The 9,442-nt window shown below is 48.0% G+C and overlaps 2 protein-coding genes across 4 annotated transcripts; one reads left to right on the plus strand and one right to left on the minus strand.

Moving 5' to 3' along the window:
- The first annotated feature begins 635 nt into the window (after positions 1-635).
- Positions 636-5,615, plus strand: erlec1 (endoplasmic reticulum lectin 1). Of its 2 annotated transcripts, none has more exons than XM_035606164.2 (14): positions 636-972; positions 1,083-1,187; positions 1,849-1,929; positions 2,119-2,196; positions 2,298-2,358; positions 2,470-2,516; positions 2,626-2,849; positions 3,068-3,209; positions 3,285-3,446; positions 3,529-3,588; positions 3,955-4,079; positions 4,186-4,263; positions 4,413-4,488; positions 4,782-5,615. In XM_035606164.2, exons 1-14 carry the CDS (start codon positions 832-834, stop codon positions 4,851-4,853), a joined length of 1,452 nt encoding a protein of 483 aa, XP_035462057.2. In that variant the 5' UTR covers positions 636-831; the 3' UTR covers positions 4,854-5,615. The 2 variants fall into 2 exon arrangements, with proteins under 2 accessions (XP_035462057.2, XP_035462056.2); XM_035606163.2 differs by having other exon boundaries at positions 637-972; positions 2,295-2,358.
- Positions 5,616-6,080: 465 nt separating this feature from the next.
- On the minus strand, positions 6,081-9,179 carry gpr75 (G protein-coupled receptor 75). 2 transcript variants are annotated; one of them, XM_035606166.2, is made up of 3 exons: positions 8,763-9,179; positions 6,629-8,420; positions 6,081-6,524 (listed from the first exon to the last, which is right to left on the minus strand). In XM_035606166.2, exon 2 carries the CDS (start codon positions 8,293-8,295, stop codon positions 6,652-6,654), a length of 1,644 nt encoding a protein of 547 aa, XP_035462059.2. In that variant the 5' UTR covers positions 8,296-8,420; positions 8,763-9,179; the 3' UTR covers positions 6,081-6,524; positions 6,629-6,651. The 2 variants fall into 2 exon arrangements, with proteins under 2 accessions (XP_035462059.2, XP_035462060.2); XM_035606167.2 differs by having other exon boundaries at positions 6,081-8,420; positions 8,842-9,179.
- Between the last annotated feature and the right edge of the window lie 263 nt (positions 9,180-9,442).

Consider the following 9,442-nt stretch of genomic DNA (forward strand, 5'->3'; position numbering starts at 1 on the left):
TTGTGGATATTTCTGGGGTCTTTGTTGGAATTAAAAAATAAATAAAAAATTCAGATTTGAACCATGATTGGATGTTAAAACTACAAAAGCTGTAGTCAACATGTGAATGTGTCAGTGACGTTGCAAAGATTTTAGTATTTAAGTATTACAGCCTGCACAATAAAGTAGCCAATGATAAACTGTCATTGAAATCTACATTACTGATACTGAGTGAGAAAAAGAGTATCATTTATATTATATACAATTCTTTGGGGGAAATCTCGGTGTAAGCATTTCGAAGATGTGTTATCCCATTCTTGATTTGAAATCTAATGCAATTTTTGACAAAAATTGTCGAAAGAAATGTCTAATATATTGCTGTGAAACGTTGAGAAGTAGAGGTACAAAATGCAAACACTGGAAGTACTTCAATATTGTGCCAGTTTCTGCAACAGCTTGAGGCTGCAGTGTATTGGCATAGTATGCCAAAGAAAATGGCATAGCAAACAAGCAAACAAAAATACATCAGCCATACATGTCAGAGACTCAAACGTGTTTTCCCCCTCTCTTCACACGTCGATATCTCGTGCGACCACCAGGGGGCACTGCTGTTATTTCAGCCCGACGCAGAGGGCGGAACTCGACGTGGCAAGCGAGGGAGTCACTTCCTGTGTTTTGTGCAGCGCGGACATCCGCCTCGCACAAGTGTCTTACCTTTCATCTGTCAAACCGGACAGACCTCCTCTCGGACTCTGTGGCAGCGTTTCCCCTTCACCCCGCGGGCCGAGGTGCGCTGTTGTCTTGCATGAGGAGCGGGCGGCGCTGAGGAGCTCCGCCGGCCGGACGGGAGAGATGACGGCCGGGCTGCTCTTCGTGGTCGTCGGGGGGCTGCTGGGGGTCTGCGGCGGCGTCTCGGCGAACAGAGGCGGGCACCCGTCCTACACGGACGAAGTCCCTTTCAAGATCATCTGGCCGGACGCCGAGTTCTCGCTGGTACGTCTCCTCGTTTAAGTGCCCGGCGCGGCCGTCCAGAGTCACTGTCCTTCCTGTCACAGCCCGACGTGTCGGTTAGTCATTAACGCACGTGTGTCTGTGGATTTCAGCCAACTTCCGGTGCACTGTACAGCGAAGACGACTTCGTCATCATGACGACGACGGAGATGGAGAAGTACAAGTGCCTGCTGCCCTCGCTGACCGCCGGGGAGGAGGTGAGCAGCAGGACGGATGTGTGTCACTCGACTGTTTTGTTAGAAGTGTCTGTGAATGGACCCGGACGCCCAACTGAACGCCTGGCCCGGGGACTGTGATTGGACGAGGAGCCGCCGTCCCTTCACAGAGGACACAGCTTTATGATATGAACTCTTTTTTTTTATTGCTTCTGAAACAAATAACGCGTGTGAGACGGAGCAGCTCGACTTTACCCCACTGGGTTAATGAAAAAGCTCCCGGCACACTCAATTCTCTTCAGGTGCACACACTTATTAATGTCGTGTCACGTCACTAACTACGATGGGACTCAACTCTGCCCCTTTGTTCCTTTGGTCGTCATTAGTATCTCACAGTGACGCTGCGCTTAACAGCTTTGCTGATATTTGGGGATATAACAAATGGTGGATGTAACATTTGCAATGGAATAGAGCAAATGGATTGAGTAGATTAGACAGGCTGCCAACACATCCCCAGTCCGACTGTATCAGTCGTTTCAGAGAGGAAACAATCTTGAACACATGAAACTGAGATTTAAATACTGATACTGATTTCAAAAGGAACTTGCTTTGAAAAAGAAAATCCAATAGATTGATCCCACATGGTACAAATTTGTCATTGAGGCCATGTGTTGTCATTTGTTTGGTGTCTTGTTGTTGTCAGGATTCTGATAAGGAGTACAGTGGGCCCGGGCCCGGTGACCTGCTGGAGCCACTGTTCAAACGAAGCAGCTGCTCCTACAGGGTGAGACAATTCTTTTCTTATGTTCATGTAATTTCCCTACTTCTCTCGGTTGAGACACCGAAACTATGCTCGGAGTTTGCAGTTCCTGTTACGTTAGCGAAGCATAACTAAAAACTTTACTGCAGCAGTGTCGAGGATGTTTGGTGAGTTGGAGTTTCTTAATTTGTGCTCTGCTTGCCAACATTGCAGATAGAGTCGTACTGGACATATGAAGTATGTCATGGGAAGCACATACGACAGTATCACGAAGAGAAGGAGACTGGTCAGGTCAGTGTTTTGAGTGGGTGGAAAAAATAACTTTCAGATATCACGAATGAGAAGCTTGGTACATTATGGACTGAAGGTGACAGTGTGTGTTTCCACAGAAGATTAGTGTTCAAGAGTACTTCCTGGGCAATTTGGCACAGAAGAGCCAGGCAACAGAGACAGGTGAGTTTCTTTGTGATTGTTATTTGGTCATATATTTTGTTTGTGTTATTTTAAGTAACTATGTGTATCAGTCTTTTTCTTGTTCTAAAGCTGGGGATTTATTTTTTTCAGATGAAGTTGAAGAGGTAGAAAATGTCAAATCAACAGCTGAAACAGAAGTAAATAAAAAATAATGACACTTCCACAACCAGCCAGATTTGCCAGGCGAGCTATCAGTTCTCACATCTGTCGCCTCTTGTCCTTTTCCCCCTTTCCGCCGGTGTCCAGGTGCCCACGAAGAACATCGAGGGTCAGCTCACTCCCTACTTCTCGTTTGAGATGGGAAACGGGACTCCCTGCGTGCTGAAACAGAACGAGCCTCGCTCCACGTCTGTGCTGTACGTGTGCCATCCAGAGGCCAAGCACGAGATCCTGTCCGTCGCCGAGGTCACAACCTGCGAATATGAGGTGGTGGTGTTGACACCGCTGCTTTGTGCTCACCCAAAATACAGGTATGGCTCTCAAAAGGACAATGTGTGAATATTGTGCTCAAAGGGCAACAAGTCATTGTTAGAAGTATTCTTGAAACCCCTTGTTTTGGAAATTTTGTAATGCTGTTTTGAGATTAGACATCCCTTTTGATAAGGGTTCTGCTGAAATGTATTTTCCAGCAGGTGAGATTCCTGCAAACACCTCAACGTTTCCAAACTTTGTCATGTATTCCGGGCAGGTTCAAGTCTTCCCCGGTGAACTCCATCTTCTGCCGGGCTCTGGCGGGCTCCCCCCTGCGACCTCAGCGGCTCGCCCAGCTCGACAAGGAGCAAGAGGAGCATCTTAAACCGCCTTTCAGCGCCACCTACGAGACCAAAGAGGTGAGCGATTTACTTAAAGATCACGGTGGGGGGACGGATAGTGATTGTACCGACAACCACTTTGACGTGTTACAGGAGGCGGCGCCACCAGTGCGGGAAGAGGCCTTCACCTCCACTCACAAACCCATGACAGTCGGAGGGCAGTCTCAGGTCACTGTCGGCACCACTCACATCTCTCGTTTGACCGATGACCAGCTCATCAAGGAGTTCCTCAGCGGCTCATACTGTCTGCATGGGGTGAGGCGTGTTCATCCATAGCACCTGATTGGTGTCGAATAAACTCTTCAGTGAATTATAATCATCTTAATGTGTGTTTCAGGGAGTTGGCTGGTGGAAATACGAATTTTGTTACGGAAGGCATGTCCATCAGTACCATGAGGTAAGGGCACTTATACTTCCAGTATGAGCTGTTACACCTGCCTGTGTCAGGGATTCAACTAACACGTATTTTCATAATTAAAGGAAGGGTTAGCTATTCTGGACGATCGCTGGAGAAACCTGTTGATATTTTACCTCATTGACCACTGTTGACCCCTCCCTTCACAAGCTCCACCCCCCACATTCATGCATGCGCAGTGCCAAGGTGGAATCTACGGCATCTACTGCACAAGCATTCAAGACAAAAGAGCACAAATGCTCCTGTTGCTAATTGGCTGGAACATTTTGTTTACAAATGATTTGTAATTGATGGGTACAGTGGATTACACTTGCATAGTGATGGAAACGTTCCTTGGTTTTCCTCCAGGATAAAGAGCAAGGAAAGAACACTGTGGTGGTGGGGAGCTGGAACGCCGAGGAGCACGTCGAGTGGGCCAAGAAGAACGTTGCCAGATCGTACCAGCTCAAAGATGATGGATTGCAGAAAGTCAAGTATGTCATTCAAATTCCTGCATCCCAACCTGGATGCAAAATTAGATAATTGATATTTTTATTTTTTCTCTCTTTCTCTCTTTTAATTTTCTCTGTTCCGTGACAGGTTGGTTTCCCACTTGTATGGCCACGGGGATTTGTGTGATTTGACTGGGAAGCCCAGACAGGTCATTGTCAAGCTCAAGTGAGTGAACAGTCATTGGAGGGTGGGAGGGGGGGGGTTCTGACCACAACACTAGTTCAGTGTCACTGTCCTGAGTTAACACATGAGTCAAAGACATTACCCAAATGTTTCGTTGTTGATTCACTCGTCTCATTTCTCTCCTGTGTCAGATGTAAGGAGTCTGAGTCTCCCCATGCTGTCACCGTCTATATGCTGGAGCCTCAGACCTGTCAGTACATCCTCGGGGTGAGTTCACGATTAACCAGTGAGTCACAGTCACTGGGGGTAAAAAAAGCACACACACACACACACACATACTAACACTTAGGTTAACACTGAACCTTAGCTACAGTGCTGTCCCCCTACTTTAGTTTGTCAAAGCGAATTTCCAAGTCTGCCTTTCCAGTACTTTTTCAGATTATGTAACATTAAATGGCAAGAAAGATCAGAGTTTCTGATAATTAGCTGTACTGGCTGTATACACACAGGAGGTCAACAGCTAACTCGCATCTCTTTTTTTTTTTTTCCTCCCCCTCCAGGTTGAGTCTCCAGTGATATGCAGGATTCTTGACACTGCTGATGAACATGGACTTCTGTCACTGTCCAGCTAAACTGACCAACATCGTGTGACAGCGATGGTGCACGGAGGACGAGGGGAGGACAGAGAGAGAGGTGCACTCACAGAGAAGCCCAATTTGGTAGAGGAAGAGAGATGCCCACGACACTGCGCTAAAAGCCAAAATCAAGGTTCACCAGGGGTTAAACTTGATCCTGAGGCTGGACTTCATGTAGCACAGGAGCGAAGCCTCAGCCCACTCCCTGATCCGTGCAACGAACAATGCTACGTCTCAGCCTAATCCAGCAGTCGAGCTTGAACTTTGTGAAGAACAGTAAAACGGCTCACTCCACAAGGCAGTGGATTTATTGACTGTCCTTAATAATGTATGCTTCACTTTGTGTTGGTTAATTGCAAGTAAATGAGCGATGAATCACAGGATTCATAAGCATCAGGGGAATCAACAATGTTCATGGTTGTTTTATTGTCTTTAAAGTCTGTATTTGCGTGTGCATGTGTGTGAGATATGAAGTGAGTAGTGGTTTGACTGTGGCACTTTGTACTTGTAGATATGAGAAAGGAAAAAAAAAAAAGTTCTGAAAATGTTAATGTAGCTGTGTGAATTTGTGGTGTTTATTTACAGGACGAGTGACAATTTAAGTGAGTAACTTTCATATCAGTTTGTAGGATGTACAGAATGTGTACTGTGTGCGTGCAAATATGAGAATGCACACTCTGCTCCTGACCACTGCTGTATCATGAGAAAAAAACCAATGCGTTCGCAGGAAAGAAAATAAAACTTAAACATGAAACCTCATTAATGGTGTTGAATTATCACACATGGGAAAAAATATTTCACTTGACTGAAATAAGTAAATTTTGGAAAAAAAAATATTTCTCAATAATTGTAGAAAACTAAGAAAATAGAATTTTAATTTAGTGATTTTCTTGTTATGAAATAACCACACTGCCACCAGAGGGCGCTGACGCAGTGTGTAGTACAATCATGTGGAAAAAATGTTTTCCCATTAATGCAAAGAAAACAACTGGAACTGTAAAATAATCTCTGCTGAGGTCATATTTACACGGAGGTGTTGAATTACTGCAATTACGTAAAATCAATCTCAGCCATTTTTAGTTGAGGAATTGCAGATCTGACGGTTTGTGAAATTATCCAGCTTCATCTGCAACCTCATGAAGAGAAAATTACTATGTGAACACTAATCTAAAATTAAAGTATGTCATTTCAGCTGGTTAAAAAACAGTGAAAGCACAGATCCGCTGCACTTGCCAAACATTTATTGTTCTAAAAAGTGATATGAGGTTCACAAATACATTTTTTTTCTTAAGAAGCATCAAGGTGCAAACCACATGCCGTCAACATCCATGTGTGGGCCTTGTGCAGGTTTCACAGCGGCTCAATACTTACAGCAGCTGATGTCGGTGCTCAGCGACTGCAGCCAGAGAGTTGGCAGCGGTGAAACCGGCGACTGCAGTCCTTCGCCGCAATGAGCAACCACAGTCTCGGGTTATAATGGCACATGCGTGCGCAACACGGGGGCAGATTGATTTGAAAATGCAGTATTTGTACAGTAAGTAGCTTTTTTTCAGAGCTCTTTCATCACAAAAATCTCTTGCATGTTTTAGTTCTCAAGGCAAAGCTTATGACTGGTTCTGTAATTGTTCCCACACTCAAGAAAACTTGACATGGAGGTGGGTACTTCCACTGTAAAAGAAAGACAAAGAGATTAATACTGCTTCCAGTGACAGCGGACAGGGCAGCGTCCGTGTTCCCATTTGATTTAGAGCCGAAGGTGAGATTGTTCAAACCTTTGTGTCCGGCAGCTCTTTGATCAGACAGAGGGAATTGGAATCTGGTGCACCGAGGTGCTTTCGAAGTCTTGCAGTGCATCTTGGTGAGTGTGGTAGTGCATGGCTACATATGACTTGGCAAAGGCAAATGTCTGAGAGCTGACCGGCTGCAGGCTGGTGGGGGTGCTGGGCCCTGCGGAGGGACTGCTGTTGTATATGCTGTAGTAGGGCTCAATGCGGGTGTTGATGGGTGTAGAGGTGCTCGGAGGGCGAGGTTTGCGCGCACCTGTGGCCCGTGGACTACCAGCGCAATCTTTGGAGTGACTGGGCCCGCAGGCCTGGTCCACGAGCCTCCTCTGTGGCTTGGGCGACAGCACATAGGCCGAGTTGGTCTCGTGATGGGAGGATTTATTGCGATTGACTTCCAGGCTGCCCTTCCCCATCGCATGCAGACGGGTCTTTTGCTTGCAACAGAGAAAGCCCAGCGCCGCCCACTGAACGCAGCACAGCACGCGGCGGCGGAGGCCTGCGCTGTTGCGCGAGTACACAAAGGGATTGATGCCCGACTTGAGGAAAATGAGCACAAAGCCGCACAGCTCAAACTGGTAATGTGCCGAGCTGCTTTCCGGCGACAAAACATCCTGTGCCAGCGAGACGCCCATTGGCAAGCAGCAGAGCAGCACGGAGAACACTATGACGACGCAGGTGACGACGGCCTTAGAGTCTTTGACTGTGGCCAAGTTGACCGTAGACACCAGCTGACAGCAGGTGGCTCCTTGGGCAGCACCTGGAACCAGAGGGTGGCCGGCCCTGTTGGCGTACGAGTGCGTCTGAACGTTCTGCAGTTTGTTGTAAGTCTGGTTACGGTACAGAGAGGGGCCCTGGACGGCACACTGCATGCTCTCAAAGCCCGCTGCAATGAGAGGTGGTGGGGGCGGAGGGCACGCGGCGTCTACTGTGATGATGGGACATTTCCTCACTTGTGCATTCTTCCTCAGTGTTTGAGCGATCGTAAGATAGGACACTGACACCACAGCCACGCAAAAGGCAAAGTCTGCCAGGTAGACGTACAACACGACCCGTGCGTGTCCGCCTCCCAGGCCAAAGTGGGGCAGGCAGGGTCCATCTCTACGTGGGAACGCCTGCATGGTAAGGAGGGCGGCCATGGTGAAGCTGGACGTCCACAGCAGGGCAGTGAGCGCCAGCGTGCGCGGGAAGGAGGCAGTGCGGTTGGGCTGCTGCCCCAGAACCATGCGCAGTCTGTGCAGAGCAATGACGGCCACCGTCTCCAGGGACATGATGATGAAGCCCGAGCTGGTCAGGTGGAAGGCGAAGCAGAAGCTCTTGGACACGCCGTCCCCCCCGCCCGCGTCCAGGAAGAGCACCAGCGCAAACATGGGCGCCGTCACACAGCAGATGAACAGGTCGCAGAAGGACAGGTTGAGGATCATGAAGTCGAAGTTGGTGCGGAACTTGCGGAACGCCGGGTCGAAAAAGGACAGGAACACCACCAGGTTGCCGTAGGAGCCCAGGCAGAAGATGAAGACCAGGAGCAGGGAGCAAAAGGTCAAGGTGGCGGTGTGAATCACGGCCCAGCCCGGCGGGCTCTGGGCGACCAGGGTGCCGTTGAGGGTCTGGTGTCTGGGCACATCCACCAGGTCTGACGGCGTAACAGTGGTGTTCATTGTACTACCGACAATTTATAGGAATCCCACAGTCATCAATTTCAACATTAGTCGTCTGTATGGAAGGAGGACATGGTGATCGCGGCGCGTGCTGCCTCCGTCATCGCTGCCACCTTGGTAGAGTGCTACAAAGGATACAGAGCCACACTTTAGCAAAGGAATTGTGCAGCAGATCCCTGATACATGTACAGATGATGATGATGATGATGATGATGGGGGGGGGGGGGCAGCTGTAACCTAGCATTCGGTGCAAACAGGTACATATTTAATACGAGGCTGTGAAACACTCTTCAATAGGCTCGAGCTATGCACCACTGCATTTGGCCAATTATACCCGGTGCCCACCCCCCCACCTCCACCACACACACAGCGTCTGCTTAAATCCAGAGGAAATTTGTACATCACAGTTGTTTTTTCTCTCTCTCTCTTCTAATCATCTATGCTGACGATGATACAATAGAACCTACCTCCTGTAATCAACCGTGTGCCCATCATCATCATCATCACCATCATCCTTCACAGCAGTATGAGAGCAAGTGAACGCACCACGGCTTATTAGGAGAGGAGGAGGAAGAAGAAAAGAAAAAAGACATGCAGCGGCTTCTTTACAAACACCGCCGTGAAATCATGCAGTCTTCGTCTTCTTCCTCTTCCAAAAAAAACAGACAACAACGAGTCAGCATCGCGTTAAAAGCCCGTGCGAGGCGAACGGATGACAGCGCTCTGGTCTCGTCGGCGGCACATCCGATCCTCCTCCCCGGGAGCGGACGGCCACTGGAGCCGCACTGGAGAAGGAGACGAGCGTGAAGTCACCGCCTACGTAGGCGAGCACGAGCACGCGCACGAGCGCGCGCACTGCAACACAGTGGTCCGGCGGTAACGGCAAAACGACGATCGTGTTTCACAGAAACTCCAAGACGAGGTTTTGGTTTGCCCGAACACCAAAGATATTTGGTTTAGTGTCATAGTGGAGCAAAGAAACCAGAAAATATTCATATTTAAGAAGCTGAAATCGGAGTATTTTGACTTTTTTTCACGTTACTTTAACCGATTAGTCGATTATCAAAATAGTTGCCGATTAATTTAATCGAATAATCGCTGAGTAATCAATTACTAAATGAAACGATTAACTGTTGCAGCTCGAATT

This window comes from Scophthalmus maximus, chromosome 10 (assembly GCF_022379125.1).
Source record: "Scophthalmus maximus strain ysfricsl-2021 chromosome 10, ASM2237912v1, whole genome shotgun sequence".
Lineage (NCBI taxonomy): Eukaryota > Metazoa > Chordata > Actinopteri > Pleuronectiformes > Scophthalmidae > Scophthalmus > Scophthalmus maximus.